The sequence below is a fragment of the Acinonyx jubatus genome, chromosome X (assembly GCF_027475565.1).
Source record: "Acinonyx jubatus isolate Ajub_Pintada_27869175 chromosome X, VMU_Ajub_asm_v1.0, whole genome shotgun sequence".
NCBI lineage: Eukaryota > Metazoa > Chordata > Mammalia > Carnivora > Felidae > Acinonyx > Acinonyx jubatus.
In genome coordinates this window covers 45136803-45156252 of record NC_069389.1, presented here as the reverse complement: position 1 = coordinate 45156252, position 19450 = coordinate 45136803, and the positions used below count along the sequence as shown (strand labels likewise).

General features: G+C 46.5%; 1 protein-coding gene across 1 annotated transcript in view; it reads left to right on the top strand.

The window, feature by feature from the left end:
- HUWE1 (HECT, UBA and WWE domain containing E3 ubiquitin protein ligase 1) overlaps positions 1–19450 on the top strand; it is a 164489-nt gene that overhangs the window by 136490 nt on the left and 8549 nt on the right. Inside the window, exons 50-73 of the mRNA XM_027053498.2 lie at positions 222–394; positions 748–896; positions 1654–1729; positions 2565–2663; positions 3252–3385; positions 3573–3741; positions 5077–5305; positions 5940–6118; positions 6403–6492; positions 6652–6806; positions 7947–7992; positions 9951–10235; positions 11070–11325; positions 11526–11656; positions 12184–12398; positions 12474–12762; positions 12901–13003; positions 13753–14299; positions 14983–15586; positions 16276–16397; positions 16510–16666; positions 17911–18043; positions 18320–18522; positions 19123–19250. Of these exons, the coding sequence (XP_026909299.2) occupies positions 222–394; positions 748–896; positions 1654–1729; positions 2565–2663; positions 3252–3385; positions 3573–3741; positions 5077–5305; positions 5940–6118; positions 6403–6492; positions 6652–6806; positions 7947–7992; positions 9951–10235; positions 11070–11325; positions 11526–11656; positions 12184–12398; positions 12474–12762; positions 12901–13003; positions 13753–14299; positions 14983–15586; positions 16276–16397; positions 16510–16666; positions 17911–18043; positions 18320–18522; positions 19123–19250 (4672 nt within the window). The remainder of the gene's footprint in view (positions 1–221; positions 395–747; positions 897–1653; positions 1730–2564; positions 2664–3251; positions 3386–3572; positions 3742–5076; positions 5306–5939; positions 6119–6402; positions 6493–6651; positions 6807–7946; positions 7993–9950; positions 10236–11069; positions 11326–11525; positions 11657–12183; positions 12399–12473; positions 12763–12900; positions 13004–13752; positions 14300–14982; positions 15587–16275; positions 16398–16509; positions 16667–17910; positions 18044–18319; positions 18523–19122; positions 19251–19450) is intronic.

Sequence of the window (19450 nt, the reverse complement as noted above, 5' to 3'; positions counted from 1 at the left end):
AATATGGTATAATCCACTACCGTCATTATTTTTTATTCTCAGATTTGGCCTGTGGTAATGACCCCATCAATTTTTTAAAGCCTTCTGGCACAACAAGATGTTCCAGGCTCACCTTGTACCCCCCATGCCCCATCCCCTGGAATCAGTTGTTACTCTGATGAGCCTTGGTTCCTTTTAGTGCAGGTTTCTGTGCTAAGTCCGTCTCTGTATCTTTACCTCAGTCCAAACATGGCCAACACAGTCAATGCTGCTTTGAAGCCTTTGGAAACACTTTCCCGGATTGTGAACCAGCCTAGTAGCCTTTTTGGCAGCAAGAGTGCTTCTAGCAAGAGCAAGTCTGAGCAGGATGCCCAAGGAGCTGCCCAGGACTCCAATAGCAACCAGCAGGACCCAGGTAGGGAATTAGAGCCAATGGACTGGAGAGCAGGCTGGGTGGGCATAGTTAGTTTATGGGCATGGCATCACAACTCTTCTGGCTTGGTATTGTTTCCCTGGGAAATTGCTGGCCTTATAGAGATCTGTCATAGTGGCGTGGGAATCTGCCCCACAAAGAATTCCTTAAAATTGCAGCCTTATTTGGCTATCCTCACACGTAGCCTTGTCTTTTCCTTTGTCACCCATTCATTTTTTCTCTGAGAACTTGTAAACTTGCCCAGGGAAGGGACCTTATTGTCTTCCATGCTTGCCTCGTGGTGCCCTGCATATAGGCACCCTTTGATTATTTTGCTGGTTGGTTGATTGTTTCAGGCGAGCCTGGGGAAGCAGAAGTGCAGGAGGAGGATCATGATGTCACTCAGACAGAGGTGGCAGATGGGGATATCATGGATGGGGAGGCTGAAACCGACTCAGTGGTGATTGCTGGGCAGCCTGAGGTGCTCAGTTCACAAGAGATGCAGGTAGGGAGGCAGATCACCCAGCATACCCCTTTTGCGGCGCTAAACAGAATCCCCAAGTGGTGTGGGTGGGTGAGTACCTTAGATCCTTGCCTCAGTGCTGTCTGCTTTGCACAGGAGCACAGATGATATGCTTAGTAGATGTTCAGTAAATGTGTTTGAATTGTATTAAATGAGAGGTGGGGATAAGGCCAGAATGCCATCCATGTACTATGAAATGGAATGGATCCCAGCAGGAATCCCAGACTTAGGCACAGGTGAAATGTGGATGTAGAAAACTGGCCTGAGCCCTTTGGGCCCAAGGTCTTTGATTTATTTGGCGCTGGTCATTAATGGAAACTCCTTAATATCACTGTTGTGCCTATAGCACCAGGTCTCACTGGAGCCATTCAAATAACTATTTTCTAAAGACCCTAAAGAAAGCATTGTGATTTCTGGAGCTGGTAGCAGTTGTAAGAAATGGGGCGTACAGTCCTAAGCTGCTAGCTCTGAGGAGATCTGCATGTATTTCTGGATAGTATAAAGACTCGCCTGGTCTGAGATAACTGGGATGAACCCATTTGAAGGACAGTCTGAGTGTGGATTGACAGCACATGGTAGTTTCTGTGCTCTTAGCACCAAATGTGTGGTGTTTATGCAACATTCTCTGTCACACGTTATCCTGGAAATATGTACTCCCTTGCTGGCTTTTTTTAGGGTTTCCGTGCTAGCGCAATGATAGACTTGTGTGCATCCATATATATGTTCTATTTCTCTCCAGGTTGAGAATGAGCTGGAGGACCTGATAGATGAGTTGCTTGAGAGGGATGGCGGATCTGGGAACAGTACAATTATAGGTGAGAGCCCCAGAACTGAGTATAGCCTTTACCTTTGCCTCAGTCTCTCTTGGGAGGACCCTTTTTCTCATCATCTGCTTGCTCAGCTCTGCCTAAGGGCTCATAGCCAGCCTAGATTGCTGCTTGTCTTGATGTTGACGATCTTACAGATGAGAAATTCACAAACCATCTACAGACCTGTGGCGGATCTGAAGTGTTGCATTTGTGGGGGAGGTGGAGGGGGTGGCCATCAGTATAAATGATACATCAGGCACATCAAGAGTGTTTTTTATTCATGGAATCCTAGAGGAGGCTGTAGAGCCTGTAGGGTGAGAAAGTGCTTTCCTTGCAGTTCTTTAGCAAAATCCAGGGGCTTTCCGCCTCTGAGTCTCAGTAGTGTAAAAAGTGTGATCATTCCCTAAGGGTGGCCCGTTTTTACAACTCAAACGGAAAACGGCAAAGGTACCCTACTGTCACCTGGCTCCAAGGGTCTATGTGTTACTTGTTTTTATTTTATTGATGAAGGAAATCAAAGGATAAACGGAAGTAGACATGTATTCTTAAATTTGACAAGACTTTTCACACCCATTATCCTCTGTGGTTTCACAATTAGTGGGATTGGCAGAGCAGATGTGATCATCCCATTTTACAGATGAGGAAACTGAGACTCAGACAGGTAAAGTGACTGGCCAAGCTCACCTAGCTAGTCGACAGCAGAGAACCTAGGTCTTCTCCCTCATCCAAAAAAAAAAAAAAAGTGGATATCTGCTGGGTGTACATAGCTACTTTAGACGCACCCAATCTGGAAAGGGAAGTCCTCTGTTGTTCAGTGAAGGCTCTGCTCTGTAACCTTCAGTGAGCAGAAGTGGAGAGGATGAATCACAAGAGGACGTGCTGATGGATGAAGCTCCTTCCAACCTCAGCCAAGCTTCCACCTTGCAGGCCAACCGAGAAGGTGAGAGTGCCGAGGCCAGAAAGGCCTCCCTTCTTGCCCTGCACGTCTGACAGACACTACACTAGGGTTTTCCTGGAGGCAGCTGCCCACATGTGCAGAATAAGGAAGCATCTGTCTGCATGCGCTGACATATATCATCCACTTTATATTCAGCCAGTTTTTCAAATAACATGTTACTACTGCTTACCCAAAAGTTTGTCACTTCTTACTTGGTTCGCTTTCTTCTCACCCACCTGCTATCATCGCTCCAGATTCCCTCTTACCAACAGGATGCAGTCAGTAGCAAAGTAGAGCTGGAAAGGCAAGGGGGCACCAGCAGACTTGGCCAAGTCCTAGACCATGGCTCCTGAAGCACCACCCTATAGCCAGCCTCCACATTCAGCCACCCTGCTCAGCGTGTTGATGCATTGATTGGCACTCTCAGGAAATCAGGGCTGGCTCACTAAGTCTGTACATCACCCCAGATCTGGTTCTTCCTCTCCTAGAGTCAGATACCCCATCGCCTTCCCACTCAATCTGCCGGCCTGCCACAGTAGCCTGTTTGCTAGCTGCTCAGTATAGTCCTCCAATGTGCTCCCTTTGTTTTAGATTCCATGAATATCCTGGACCCTGAGGATGAGGAGGAGCACACTCAGGAAGAGGACAGCAGTGGCAGTAACGAGGATGAGGATGATAGTCAGGATGAAGAGGAGGAGGAGGAGGAAGATGAGGAAGATGATCAGGTGAGGGGGGACTGTGTTTGGGTTGGTTCAGACAACCTCTTCCATGGGAACACAGAGCTGGAGAAAACCAACAGTCTGGGTTGCTAGCCTCAGCGCCTCCCTCCCTCATGTGCAAATGTGGCCATGACATCAGACTTCAGAAAACCCTTACCTCCAGCAATTCTCCATCTCCTATTTTCCCCTTAAGGAGGATGATGAAGGTGAAGAGGGAGATGAAGACGATGACGACGATGGCTCTGAAATGGAATTGGATGAGGATTACCCTGATATGAACGCTTCTCCCTTGGTCCGATTTGAGCGCTTTGACCGGGAGGATGATCTCATCATTGAGTTTGACAACATGTTCTCCAGTGCTAGTAAGATACAGGGGCTCAGCTGGGTTTTATCTCTTGATTCTTATACCCTTCTTTAGGGTAAACCAAGCAGTGAACCAGAGCAGCTATCAATCTGATACAGACAGCACTTCTTTTCCTATGCTGACTTCCTGGGGCAAGGGATATCTGAATCCATCTCTCAATAAATGTATACTTAGAAGAAAGAATTGTGAGAGGCTGCTTTTTGTTCTCTCCACCTCAGTAAACAGGCAGCCATTTTAGAGCCTGGACAACTTGATGATTTGCTTGAATTTTTTTTTTTTTAAGTGAGACCAAGGCTGACTGCATCACGCACCCATGTGCACACTACAGTGACAGGGCAATCAATTCTTATGTCTGTAACACTGGATCTTGAGAGTTTGAATGAACACCTTTGAGCTCGGCATTGGGGAGTAGATTTGAGCACATTCACTCTGTTCATCAAGGACGCATCTTTTCGGAGGAGAGAGTGAATCTCTTTCCTTCTCCTCTATCAACGTCAAAGTTCACTTTTAGCATCTAGTTCTTAAAATCAAGCTGTCTTGAGAAGGCAGGTCTTGACCCCAAATCACAAGCATGGTATAGCAGAAAATACTGAACTGTGCTGGTCTGTTGTCTTGGCCAAGTAGTCTCTTACCTCTTTGAGCCTCAGTTTGTCACCTGTAAATGAAAAGTTTTTTTTTTGAAAATGGGTTGTATTACATAATTTTCAAGGTGCCTTCTATTCTGTGATTTTTTTTTTACATTTTTGTGATTTCTGTCAGTCTTCCTTACGTTGAGCCTCCCTTCATTTAGTAAATCAAATTGAACAAATGTTTGAGGATGCCTACTAAGAATACAGCAGTGAAAAAGAAAACGGTCCCTTTCCCTCAAAGGAGCTTATGGTCTATTAGGAATCATAAGTAAGCAGGCATTACACTGTAGTATGGTAAGAAAGCCCAGAGTAAAGGGTTATTAAGCCAATCTGTAGAATCTGAGCAAGTGACATCTGGGCCAAAAACAAAAGAGCAAGTATAAAGAAGGGGGAGAGGATTGGAGTCTTCAAGGTGGAGGGAGTAGCATGTTTCTGAGGGGTCTAAAAGCATCACTGTGGCTGTAGTGTGGAAAATGGATTGGGAGAAGGTACTAGTTAGGAGACTGTTGCAATATCTAGGTAAGAGATGGTGGTATAAGCTATGGTAGTGTCGGTGATTATACATGAGGCATGGGAATGAGGGAGAAAGGACAAAGCTCAGGTTTCCGTGTGAGGAAGTAAGGCCCAGGAGACATGGCTCTGGTTGAACAACCTTGGAAGAAATTTCTTTTTGACACTGACCCCTTTACATATTGTCCTTGCAGCAGACATCCCCCCATCCCCAGGAAATATCCCTACCACTCACCCACTGATGGTACGCCATGCAGACCACAGTTCTCTGACGCTGGGCAGTGGCTCCTCCACAACACGTCTCACCCAGGGCATCGGGCGCAGTCAGAGAACCCTAAGGCAGCTGACAGCCAATACAGGCCACACCATTCATGTTCATTACCCTGGGAATCGCCAGCCCAACCCTCCTCTTATACTCCAGAGGTGAGTTACATTTGTCCCATTTCTTTTTGGGTTATATGTGCAGCCTTCTGGAGAATACCAGATTGTATCTTTTTGCTTCAGTGTCCTATGTATACATTCAACAGTCAGTGAATCATTTCATATGTCAAGCACTTAACACTTTAAATATAGACATGATGGGACTTCTGCCTTCAGGCTTAGAGTGTAGTGAGAAGAAAGGACATAATAATCCATGTACAGGCAACAGTGGGTATACAAGAGAGATATTATATCCTAACACAATTCCTGGAGTTATCAGTGACACTCACTGTACAAGGAACTATGGAATATTATGTGACCTCAACCCAAATAAAGTTCACAGACAGATGGAATGGTTAGAAAGATAACTAAGATTTATGCTTAGTGGGGCACCTGGCTGGCTCAGGCGGAGGAGCATTCGACTCTTGATCTCAGGGTCTTGAGTTAGAGCCCTGCATTGCGTGTGGAGATTTACCTAAATAAATAAGACTTTAAAAAAAAAAGATTTATGCTTAAGTATGATCAAGTCTATATAATAGCATTAAGCATTTCCTAGAGGTTACAGAAAGGATCACAACAACAGTTGCAAGACCCCTATGGATTACAGTGACCATGGCACTCCACCATCACCCTACAGGTTGCTTGGTCCTTCTGCTGCTGCTGACATCCTTCAGCTGAGCAGCAGCCTTCCCCTACAAAGCCGAGGCCGAGCCCGCCTCCTCGTGGGCAACGATGATGTCCACATTATTGCCAGATCTGATGATGAGCTGCTGGATGACTTTTTCCATGACCAGAGCACAGCTACCAGTCAAGCAGGCAAGTTTGGTGAAAAGGGAGGATACATAGAGTTTTTCGCCTTCTACTTTTTCCCTGCTGAGGGAAAGGAGAACATTATCTGCCCTGCCTAGAGAAACCACATATTATAGGGGCAGAACCACTTGATAATTTAGCCAAGTTCAAAACTTTTACTATCTCTGGATACCTGTGATGTGCCAAACCTTGTGATAAGACATTGGGTCTTGTTAGAAAAATATGGCAATTTTTGCATCAGATGACATGTGACCAGGCCAGGAATCTCATTCTCTTTTGTTCCCTCACAGGGACCCTGTCCAGCATCCCCACAGCCCTAACCCGCTGGACAGAGGAATGCAAAGTTCTTGATGCTGAGAGCATGCATGACTGTGTTTCAGGTATGTGGTAGCTTGGTTATCTGAGCAGTAGTGAGCCTTCCACAGCTAGGATGAGTGCATGGGAGAATGTTGCCCTCATTCTCTGGCCACAAGCTCTGCCTCTTGGCTTCCTTCCTCACCTCCCCTGAGCAACCTCTGATCTTTGTTTCTGTGATCCAGTTGTTAAAGTGCCCATTGTCAATCACCTGGAATTCCTGAGGGATGAGGAGCTGGAAGAAAGGAGGGAGAAACGGAGGAAACAGTTGGCTGAGGAAGAAACAAAGATAACTGACAAAGGCAAAGAAGATAAGGAGAACAGAGATCAGAGTGCACAGGTGATTTGCAAGGGCTGGGAGGATTCATCTTTGGCTATGTCTGCCTTTACTTTCATGTGGTTTTGGCATACACATAGCACCAGTCATTGAAGAATCCTGGGATGTTCACATTGAACTTGAGAAATGATTCATTCCAAATTCACCATACATTCACATGTTTTTTAGGAAAAAGAATTCAAACCCAGAGGGAAAATTATTTCTCCATTGTCTCTCACTGGGGAAAACTGGAGAAAGAACCAGAGTGGCTCCTGACTTACCAGTCACACTGTGTAATCTCTACCTTCAGTGACTGCAGCTAGATTAGAAGAATGAATTTGATTATGCCCATGCTCTTGGGGGTTCAATTCCACTTCATTCTCTGAGGATTGACTTAACAAGTGTGGGGGCAACCTTACCAAGATGGCCCCATTCCATCATTTAAATAAGTTAGGCTTAGGTTTCGGCTTCAGATCAGGAAATGTTCCTTCCCTGAACCCCATAACCACATGTCATTTCTAAGGCTTGATTTTTCATTTTGATTTAGAAAGAAGCTACTGGTTTAGAAGTTTTGGGGACTTTAAACAATATTAGCTTTAAAATATATGAAGTAAAAGCTAACAGAAATACAAAGAAATTAGAAGACTTGAGTTGAAAGACTGTCCCATTCAGCAGTTAAGGTATTAGGTTAAGGATATCAAAATGTTCAGTTAGGATAACAAGCTTGACCTAACAAATAACTTTGTATGGAAGTTTTGCTTGATATAAACAATAACATTGTTTCAAACATGTGAAAAGGGATAGAAAATCAGTAAGCCTGGTATATGATTTAAGAAGCTGGAGTAGACAAAATGAGCCCAAGGAAGGGAAATAAAGAGAGGTGAAACTTCTTGCTGGCCTCACAATTGTGTTTAGCTCATGTCCTATGCCAAGCCCAGCTCACTCTTCAGTCAGCCCTCTGGAAGTCCCCCCTGTCCCCAAGCCATCCTTGAACACAAGTATGTATTAGAGAAATTGGAGATACATTTGCTCACTAAAGTGCTCATCTTCATCCAGGTCATTGAACTCCTAGGTGGCTTATGTTGGAACTGGTGGCTATTATAGTTGACCCCTATCTTAATGTGCTTGCAAAGTCCCACATGGATCTGTCTCTTCTCTTTCCAGTGTACTGCATCTAAGACCAGTGACTCCACCGAACAGAACCTCTCAGGTAACTCTGCCCGCCTTTTTACCTTCTTGCTAATTGGTTGGCTCTTTTTCCTGACCCAAGTAGCTGGCCCAGGTGGGCTGAAGATGAATGAACACTGGTGCTCTGTGGGATGAGGTAGTAGATTGTATAGTTTTAGGGTCATACCCCATCTTGGAGATAACTATACAGTCTACTGTCTTTCCCACGGCGGTACACTTCCCCTCCGACGTGCTCTGTTTAGGTTCTCGCTCTGATCTTGCTGTGCTGCATTCTGGCATGTATAGCAAGGCCATGTGTCCTGCCCCCTTTGGTGACCACCATGGTGTGGTGCTTCATGAGAATACCTGATGGCGGTAGTTCCCAAATGCCAGTCCTTAGTGGAAATGAACAAAGTAAAGAGGGATCGGGGTGCCTCAGTCAGTTAAGTGTCCAACTTCTGCTCAGGTCGTGATCTCATGGTCTGTGGGTTCGAGCCCTGTGTCGGGCTCTGTGCTGATAGCCTGGAGCGTGCTTCGGATTCTGTGTCTCCCTCTCTCTTTGATCCTCCCTTAACTCATGCTCTCTCTTTCTCTCTCAAAAATAAACATTAAAAAAAAATTTAGGGGTGCCTAGGTGGCTCAGTCAGTTAAGCGTCTGACTTTGGCTCAGGTCATGATCTTGCAGTTCACGAGTTCAAGCCATACATCAGGCTCTGTGCTGACAGCTCAGAGCCTGGAGCCAGCTTCCAATTCTTTCTCCCTCTCTCTCTCTCTCTCTCTCTCTCTCTCTCTGCCCCTTCCCTGCTCGCTTTCTGTCTCTCTCTGTCTCAAAAATAAACATTTAAAAAAATTTTTTTTAATTTAAAAAGTAAAGAAGCTTTATTTAAAAAAAAACTAAAGAGGGATTAATGAGTTTTTCAGAAAGCTAAATTTATTCAATTTAAAGAAATTATGTCCTTTCTAGGTCTTTGGTATCAAAATATTTTTATTAAGTGATATTGACGGGATTCTTTTTTATTTGGCTAAACTAAAAGTTGGTAATCCTATGTTAGTCTCTTCTTATTTTTTCCTTTTTGTATAAACTTTGTGGGTCTGGAATCTAAAAGTCTAATACAGGTATTATCTTGAGCAATCTGCTTTTGGGGAAGGTAGCTCTGTGGGTTAAATGGTATTACTGCTGTAAGTTTCGTATTCCTCCTTCTAATCTTAATGTCAGTAGCTATTTCATGATTTTAGTAACTGGTCCGTGTGGTATTAGGTCTCTCCCCCCACCCCATCTCCTCAGAATTTTCCTCTGCTTTCCTATACCTTCTGTCTCCTTTGGCATTTGAGTTGCAAAATGATTATACTAAAGACTATTGTATTTTTTTTTAAAGCAGTGAAAGTGGGTGGTAGGTGTCCTGGTCCCTTTAATGAAAGAAAGGTCTTTGAAAAGGTCTGTCATCAGGAAAAATGGCCTTTTGCCTGCTGCCCTTGCTAGAGGATTCTGCTCATGCCGGGGTGAGGTAGTAAGTTGTATTGTTGTGGGGTAGGGATTTTAGGCCCCAATTAGAAGATAACTATACAACTTACTACTTTCCCTGGTGTGTGGCATATTCATACTTAGTCTTGGCACTGTTGCCTCCATCAGAGTTGTAGATATTCCTTGGATAATCAGGACCGGGGGAAAAAAAGGGAGGTGGAAGGGAATAGGTGATATTTAGGGTGAGGCAAATATCATTATAAAGTGACTTGAACTCTTTCCCCTTCCACCCAGGACACAGAAAGATTTAATTCTTAGGATCTACAAAGATTCAGATCTCCATTTCTTGAGACTAAGATAGCACTGTGCCTTAGCCCTCATCCTGGGTATACCAGACCAGCCACAAGCTGTTCCTAGGAACGGTCATAGCCCGGGGGTGGGCAGGGGTACTTGTCAGGCCACTTGTGCTGATTAAGTGGTTCCCTGGGTTCTTGGCTGATTGCCCCTTAACACCCCCATTGTCATTCTTTCCGAGAAAGATGGGACTCCTATGCCTGACAGCTACCCAACAACCCCATCTTCAACCGATGCAGCAACATCTGAGTCCAAGGAGACCCCTGTCGCTCTGCAGCCCTCACAACAACAAACACTCCCACCCCCACCAGCCTTGGGAGACATTCCTCAAGAGCTGCAGTCCCCAGCTGGTGAAGGGGCAAGCTCTACACAGCTATTGATGCCCGTAGAGCCAGAGGAACTAGGTCCCACAAGGCCAAGTGGAGAAGCAGAAACGACTCAGATGGAGTTGTCCCCAGCTCCCACTATAAGTGAGTAGAATTTCAAGGTTTTGCCGGGGTGGGGGGGGGGGGCAGGAGGGTATAGGGGTGGAGAATGGACATCTTTGTAGTTTCTCTTTACTTTTCTTAGAGAAATAATAGAAGCTCAAATTCTCAAAGAGTATGTTCTCACCTTGCACATTAGCTTTCCTAAAGTTGAGGTTTCTTCTCTGTGTCTTCAAGTGATAATATATCTGAGTGTCTAATGATACAAGTGATGATGCCAGCAGTTTATTGAGGTAATCAAACAACCCTCCTGGGACACCTGGGTGGCTCAGTCAGAAGAGCATGCAGAAACAACCCTCTAAAGTAGGCAGTGTTATCTCCATGAATAAACTGAAACTCACATGAAATATTAGCCCAAGATCACTCAGTAAGTGGTTGAGCTGAGATTAAAATCCAGATCTGGGTGATTTTAAAGCTTGCTCTGCTTCAGTATCCTTCAGGGATGGCAAGCATCTGACCCCACACACATATAGCTCTCCCATCCTGGCAGACACCATTTATATCATGGCACTGTTTCCCACTGGTTTAAAATGGGGCCTCAAAATTCTTCTCAGCAGTGTTCCAGCAGGATGAATTGAAACCTAATTACTATTCCTGCTGTATACCATGCTGCCTATGATGTGCTCTGGAAAAGTCTTAAGGTGTAGGAGTTTTTTCCTTCAAGGAACATTGTTTATTTAGATAAACAGTACCAACACGCATGTATAAATGTTGCCTGCAGGGAATCTGAAAGTGACAGGCTCCCTTAATCTGGCTGCATCTTAATTCAGCCCCCTCTTCTAGGCAGAGATCTAACCTCTCCATGTGACTTCCTCCTAGCCTCTCTTTCCCCAGAGAGAGCTGAAGATTCTGATGCACTGACAGCTGTCAGCAGTCAACTGGAAGGCTCTCCCATGGACACCAGTAGCCTGGCTTCCTGTACCCTAGAGGAAGCTGTGGGTGACACCTCAGCAGCTGGCAGTTCTGAGCAGCCCACAGTAGGCAGCTCCACTCCTGGGGATGCCCCACCAGTTGTCACAGAAGTGCAAGGCAGGGGTGATGGGTCAGGGGAACCTGCCCCACCCCCTGAGGACAGGTAAGTACTGTGTACAGAGCAAGAAGAGGGCAGGATGTGATGACGGGTCTTTCAAGCCACATGTAGACTTGTTAGCTACTGCATACACTTGGTGCATTAGGGAGGTCAACATAGCTTCTATGAGAAAGGGATATTGTAGGAGTGTTTTCTAAATAGGAAAGCATTAATACAAAAAATAACCTGAAATTTATTTTTTTCAGCTCTCCCCCTGCATCCTCTGAGAGTTCTTCCACCAGAGATTCTGCTGTGGCCATTTCTGGAGCAGATTCCCGGGGAATTCTAGAAGAGCCACTGCCTTCAACAAGCAGTGAAGAAGAAGATCCCCTTGCAGGTGAGCTCCATGTGCGCTGAGGCCACCCAGGGGTTGTTTAGGCTTCTTTTAGCCTTTGGCATGGAAATGGCCCACCAGTCAAACAGTTCCATTTGGAAGGCGGCATACACATGGGAGGAGGACTTAGCGGTAAGGGTGTGTTAATGCTGCATGATAGGATGAGCCCAGGCTTTGGAGTCAAACAGATCTTAGCTCAGGTTCCTCCCTCTGCAGCGACCTACCTTCAGAACCTGGGGGCATCACTTAACTTCTCTGATTCTCATTGATAATGAGGCAGTAATAATAGTTACATTGTAGGGTCTTTATAAAGATTAAGTGACAGTGTACACACAGAATCTGGCATATAACAAGTGCTATTCTGAGCCTAGGGAAGGTGAGTGGGCCTTCTGTGTGTCCTCTGTCTTTTGTGTGCAGTGAGGACAAACAAAGCTCATTTCCCACAAGCAAGGCCCTGAGTTTCTTTACTCAAGTACATCTTAAGCATCGGTAGAGGTGCGAGTTCCTTCACATCTTGCACCTCCCCTCAGGTATCAGTCTACCCGAAGGTGTGGACCCCTCTTTCCTGGCTGCTCTGCCTGATGACATTCGCCGGGAAGTCCTGCAGAACCAGCTGGGCATTCGTCCACCAACTCGGACTGCCCCTTCAGCAAATAACTCAGCTCCTGCAGTGGTGGGGAATCCTGGTGTGACTGAAGTGAGCCCTGAGTTCTTGGCCGCCCTGCCTCCAGCTATCCAAGAGGAAGTATGTGAGCAGGGAGCTGGTGGGACCAGGCTGCTTGGTTGTGGGTGTGCCCCATTGACATCTTCTGCTCTATAGGTGCTGGCGCAGCAAAGAGCTGAGCAACAGCGACGGGAACTGGCACAGAATGCTAGCTCAGACACCCCCATGGACCCTGTGACCTTCATCCAGACCCTACCCTCAGACCTGCGCCGTAGTGTCCTAGAGGACATGGAGGATAGTGTGTTGGCTGTGATGCCACCTGACATTGCAGCTGAGGCTCAAGCCCTGAGGCGAGAACAAGAAGCCCGGCAGCGACAACTCATGCATGAGCGGCTCTTTGGCCACAGTAGCACCTCTGCACTCTCTGCCATTCTCCGAAGCCCGGGTACAGAGGGAGGCAAGTGGGAGGGCTCTGAAATGTTTGAATTTGTATACACAAGGCTCTGTTGTTGCCCTTTGTGTTACTCGGACCCGGCATACTACCCGCCTCCCTAGTTTCAGTTTCCTATTTCTTTTCTTCCAGCTTTCACCAGTCGCCTCAGTGGCAACCGTGGAGTTCAGTACACTCGCCTTGCTGTGCAGAGGGGCGGCACCTTTCAAATGGGGGGTAGCAGCAGCCATAACAGGTACCTTTGTCTTTTTTCACCTTGCCATATCATCTCTCCCATATACTGCCAGTCCAACGTCCTTAATTTACAGGTAGAGAGACTCAGTGACCTCTCTAGCTGTTGCCTTGAATGAGTGGGGAGCCAAATCTTTGGACTCGCCTTCAGAAAGCCACACTTCGGGGTTGGTGTAGCTACTGTAAACCATAATCACAAAGTAAGGCAGGCTGGCAGCAGGTTGTGGTATAAGGAAAGCCATTTGCCTAGAGATTGTAATATCTAGGCCACAGAAGAAGAGGAGTTCATTACTACCCAGGCTGAAGCAGACTGTACCCAACATGCCAAAATGTAAAGGGAGTGATCAGTCTCTATGAGGCAGGCAGGCAACCCCCTAGTAGTCTAGAGAAGGCAGAAATAAACATTATTTTTAAGACTTCAAGTGCAATCCAATTTTACCAATTGATGATACAGACATCGTGTGATGTAAGGCAAGTCACTTAACCTATTTGAGCCTCTTGTTCATCACCTCAAAAATGGGCAATTCTTTAGTCTTCTGAGCAGCCCCGTACCAGCTGGTATGGACATTGTAGAGTGCTTGGTACCCAGTGGGCACACAAGAGGGCAGCTCTTATTATTAAGAGCCCTTAGACTTAGGCACTTCTCCTTCTTATGCCTCCTTGGAGGTATGCAGCTCATCCCCCTTACCCAGGCCTTTTACCTAATCCCAGCATTCTAGCTACGTGTTACCCAGAAACTATGCTCTGTTCCAGGCCTTCTGGCAGTAATGTAGACACTCTCCTCCGCCTCCGAGGACGACTCCTCCTGGACCACGAAGCCCTATCCTGTCTCCTGGTCCTACTTTTCGTGGATGAGCCAAAGCTTAATACAAGCCGTCTACACCGAGTACTGAGAAATCTCTGCTACCATGCCCAGACTCGCCACTGGGTCATCCGCAGCCTGCTGTCCATTTTGCAGCGTAGCAGTGAGAGTGAGCTGTGCATTGAAACACCCAAGCTCTCCTCAAGTGAGGAGAAGGGCAAAAAGTCAAGCAAGAGCTGTGGGTCAAGCAGCCATGAACACCGGCCCCTGGACCTCCTACACAAGATGGAGTCTAAGAGCTCCAACCAGCTTTCCTGGCTCTCAGTATCTATGGACGCAGCCCTAGGCTGCAGGACTAATATATTCCAGATTCAACGTTCAGGGGGTCGCAAACATACCGAGAAACATGCAAGCAGTGGCTCCACTGTCCACATCCACCCCCAGGCTGCTCCTGTTGTCTGCAGACATGTTCTGGACACGCTCATTCAGTTGGCCAAGGTGAGGAGCTTGAACCCAACCAACTCTTGGGGAAGAGGGATGGCAGTCACAGCCTAGATGAAATCTGAACTCTGAGAGAGCAAGTAGGTCTTTCTTCACCGTTAGTGCTGAGGCCTGTATTGTTTCTGAGAGTTGTCAAGTGAATTTTGTGGGGTTCTTTTTACTTTTTGCAATTTTTGTGCATTATTTCGTTATCAAAACAACTTTCAGTAATCTGTATGATTGCCATTTTACACATGAAGAAGCTGGGGTACAGAAATTTTTAGTGGCTTTGTCACGTGGCTAGTAAGTGATGGAGCTGGACCTAGAACTTAGTTCAGTTTTCTTTTTAATAATCATTGATGCCATTTGTTGAAGGCCTGCCTTGTGCCAGGCACTGTGCAGAAATACATTATCTCCTTTTATCTCAACAATTTTTCAATGCAGCATAGGTGTGCTCCCCATTTCATAAATACACAGACTGACGCTCAGAAGTTAGCTAATCATCTCCCTTCAAAGCCCTTGTTTGTTTCTCTGGGCCACTTCACCATCAGTTAGATAAAACTCCTGTATGACATCTCTCCCATGTCACCAAAGCTATCCAAAGGAGTAGAGAGTCTAGGAACCAGTTGTCTTTCCTTGTCAAGAAGACATATTTTCTCTGTGCACCCCCTAGATCAAGCATGTCCTTCTCTTGCCGGCAGGTATTTCCCAGCCACTTTACACAGCAGCGGACCAAAGAAACAAACTGTGAGAGCGATCGGGAGAGGGGCAGTAAGCAGGCCTGCAGCCCATGCTCTTCACAGTCCACCAGCAGTGGCATTTGCACAGACTTCTGGGACTTATTGGTAAAACTGGACAACATGAATGTCAGCCGGAAAGGCAAGAACTCCGTGAAGTCAGTGCCAGTGAGCGCTGGTGGTGAGGGGGAAACCTCCCCATACAGCCTCGAGGCCTCTCCCCTGGGGCAGCTCATGAACATGTTGTCACACCCAGTCATCCGCCGGAGCTCTCTCTTAACTGAGAAACTCCTCAGACTCCTTTCTCTCATCTCAATTGCTCTCCCAGAAAACAAAGTATCGGAAGCACAGGCTAATTCTGGCAGCAGTGCTTCCTCCACCACTGTTGCCACCTCAACCACATCTACCACCACTACCACTGCCGCCTCCAGCACGCCCACTCCCCCTGCTGCAACCACCCCTGTCACTTCTGCTCCAGCTCTGGTTATTGCCACGGCTATATCCACCATTGCCGTAGCTGCTTCGACCACGGTGACTACCCCCACGACTGCTACCACTACTGTTTCAAGTAAGTGTGGATGTAGGCTGGAAGCCTGGGGTGTGTACACCCACCTCACCCCTCACTCCCCCATCCAGGTATTACTCCCTAAATGATAGCAGTCAGCTTGGTTTGTGTTTGTGAGAGCCAGAGGCATTCATTCTTGACCTCATCAGTCCCAATTCACTCTCTCCATCCTTTTCCTCCCCACACCCATCCATCCACCCACACAGACACTCATAAAGACCAGCAGGCATTCACTGAATGTGGCTTCCCTAGGCTAAGCACCAAAAGGAGGGGAGAGAGAGAAAGTCCCTATTTTCAAAGAACTCCCAACCTTTCCATCCTGGTTGAAGGAGCCAGTTCTCAGGAAAGAGTTCAAGAACAGGCAGGACACCATGTGAATCAGGGTAGACTAGCCAAGCTGTCCTAGGAAGTAAAGGGAATGAGCCCTACAGCAGACTAGTAAGAATTATTTGAAGAAGATTTTGAGGAAGGGGCTCAATGGTAGGGAAACAGTTGAGAAATGTTTGGGATTATCACTTTAGAAGGTACAGTCCTGAGACTCCTTGACAAACTGAGTCATTGGGATTTGGCTTTGGTGGGTGGCTTTTCTTTTTCACTACTTTCCCGTATTGAAGCCCTGGATGATTTAGTGATTTCTTGGTTCTGGCCTGTGAGTTTTAGAGGCTTACAGTATTTCATCTGTTTCCTCAAAGCTTCTACAACTACTAAGGCCAGCAAATCTCCAGCAAAGGTGGGTGATGGGGGCAGCAGCAGTGCAGACTTTAAGATGGTATCCTCTGGCCTCACGGAAAACCAGCTACAGCTCTCTGTGGAGGTGAGTCCAGGCTCTTCTGAATTCCCAAGACTGGGGGAGAAAAGGTAAGTGGGAGTAGATAAAGTTTTAATTCTTAAGTTGAGGCTCACCCCTTCTCTTTTCTTTTTCCCAGGTGTTGACGTCACACTCTTGTTCTGAAGAAGGTCTGGAAGATGCAGCAAATGTATTACTACAGCTCTCTCGGGGGGACCCTGCAACCCGGGACACTGTTCTCAAGCTGCTACTGAATGGAGCTCGCCATCTGGGCTATACTCTTTGTAAACAGATAGGTAATAACAGGAGTAAAACGTCTTGTCTTTCTGAAACCTTCCACTGAGGTGTCCCCTCTTTATGGAAGCCTTCCCCGAATCCCCAGGTTGAATCAAACTCCTTCCGCTTGTGTAGCATAGCCCCCTATACTCTTCGTCTATTGCAACACTGATTAATACTGGGTTGTCATCTGTTTTCCTCTGCTCAGTTGTTCATGGAGAGCAAGGCTGAGCTTTTCTCTATATTGCCAGTGCCCGGCACGTGGCATGTAATCCATGCTTATTAGTAAAGGAAAACAATCATGTATAGGACCAGCAGTGCTCTTTCTTCCACTTCTACATTCTGGGCACTTGTAGGAGTCCTATGATGAACCTGCCTAGGCAACTTCACCACCTCAGAGATGCACCTGCACTTAGGTTAGGCTCAAGAATTGAGAGTCCAAATGGTACCCTCTGCCTTTGTGTACTTGTGAGGGTACAAAAGTTCTAAGAACACTTGGAAATTGTTTCGTTTCAATCTTCCTTCCTGTTGTTACCAAGAGAAAACTAAAACCCAGGTTGATGAAGCAATTGAATTGACGAGTAGAGCCAGGTTTTCTTTCAGCATAGAGAGCCTGTTTGCTCTCTCCCACTCCCATCCCAATCATGGCTCTCCCTAGATTTTGGTTACCTGGTTAGTTCTCTCCTCACAAATGTGCCTGGGGCTTAGGTGATAGGGGTGTTAATTAAACTGTTATGACCCAGGATGTTATGTTCTTTGCTACATGAGAACTATAAGGTTCTTTCGGGAGGAATTTGGCCACAGTCTGACCTTTCTTGACTGCTACCATTCAACACCCATGGGCCAGGCAGTGTCCTAGGCACTCTCCTGCAGTTCTTTCCTTATCCTTAAAATAGCCTTGTGAGATTAGTCTCATTATTAAGATGGATAAGTAAACTGGGAGAAGGAGCTAAGCAGTTTGCCTGAGATCACCACAAAAACCTCAGAAGTTCAAAATGTATACAGGCTCCCAAACCGATACTTTTTGTTCTCTGTACTGATCTGCATTTCATGTAGATTGTACAGATTCTTGAGGCAGGGTAAATCGGTAGTCTCTGGATGGTTGATCCATGAACACACATAGGTGAACAGCAAAATTCTGCTCACTCCAGATTCTCTGCAGCTGAGCAAAGACAATAGCCTGGTAGGTTTCTTGCAAAGGTTTGGCTTTCAGCTGCTTCACTAGGGAAGTCTGAACACTTGCTGGCTCCTCTACTTGACCTAGGTACCCTTCTGGCTGAGTTACGGGAATATAACCTAGAACAGCAACGGCGAGCCCAGTGTGAGACCCTCTCTCCTGATGGCCTACCTGAGGAGCAGCCACAGACCACCAAGCTGAAAGGCAAAATGCAGAGCAGGTGGGTGGTAGCCACTCATTTGGCTATGGGGCCAAAATCTGGGATATTCTAAAAGGTGGCTCTTGCTGGTTTCCTGGTTTGTTTGGTTTTTTTCTCCCCCCTCTCTGGGCAGATTTCTTTATCTGTCCTATACATACCTGACCCTATTTTTTTCCCACTGTGGGATTTCCTTTGGAGATTCTTTAACCCTCTAGTCAACACCAAAAAGCCCTGCTCACTCTGGATGTTTGTGCTTTGATGCTGTCAATATACGCAAGCCACCTCTACACTGTCCAGGTTTGACATGGCTGAGAATGTGGTAATTGTGGCATCTCAGAAGCGACCTCTGGGTGGCCGGGAGCTCCAGCTGCCTTCTATGTCCATGTTGACATCCAAGACATCTACCCAGAAGTTCTTCTTGAGGGTACTGCAGGTCATCATCCAGCTCCGGGACGACACACGCCGAGCTAACAAGAAAGCCAAGCAGACAGGCAGGCTAGGTATGGAACTGGAGTGTCCAGTTGAGGGTCAGGGTTGGTGGTGGTGAACTCAGAGTCCCTGGAGGGCAGGACCTAATGTCATGTCTCCATCCTGCTTGAACTTTCCAAAAAAGGAAATGATGATACTTTGCTAGAATGTTGATGGCTGCATTCTGTATCTCACTCAAGCTGTCTGCATAGGAAATTCATTAGGGCAAGTGAGAATTAAAGGGGAGTGGAAATCTGGCAAAGAAATTGGGGGCAGATCTTTCACTGAATAAGGTTTAAGTCACCGTGTCTCCGTTCTGCTTCTTGGCTCACTCCTGACTAAAACTTTGCAGCCATGTTGCCTCAGCCATGGCCTGCCAAATCCTACCTTTCTTCCTGTCCCACAGAACCTTCTCTACCTGCTACTGTCCATCTGTGTACCACCATGTCCCCTGCCCTTACTTGTAATGGTAGCTCTTAGTGCCTGGTGATGAGCACTGTGTAGCTGCCTGAGCTAAATAAAGCTCAGAGACTTCAGCAGGATGCCCTGTGGCAGCCCAGGTGATGGGAGAGAGAATATTGGGCATTCTCTTTCTACATTTTATATCTTGCCTTTCTTTTTCTTTCTCCCAGGTTCCTCCGGTTTAGGCTCAGCTAGCAGCATCCAGGCAGCTGTTCGGCAGCTGGAGGCTGAGGCTGATGCCATTATACAAATGGTACGTGAGGGTCAAAGGGCGCGGAGACAGCAACAAGCAGCAACGGTTAGCATGATGCCTGTGGCCCCTCATTCATTTGTCTCTCTCCCCTCCCCACCACATCGTCAGTGGGGTTTCACTGCCCTTACCTTGTATGCTTTTGCATTAAGTTTGCTGTATGAATGCTTCTGGACAACAGGGTTACTTTCTGTTGGTGTTTTCTCTACTGTTTGTTCATTGTTTTGTTGGTTTGGTTTGGATTGATA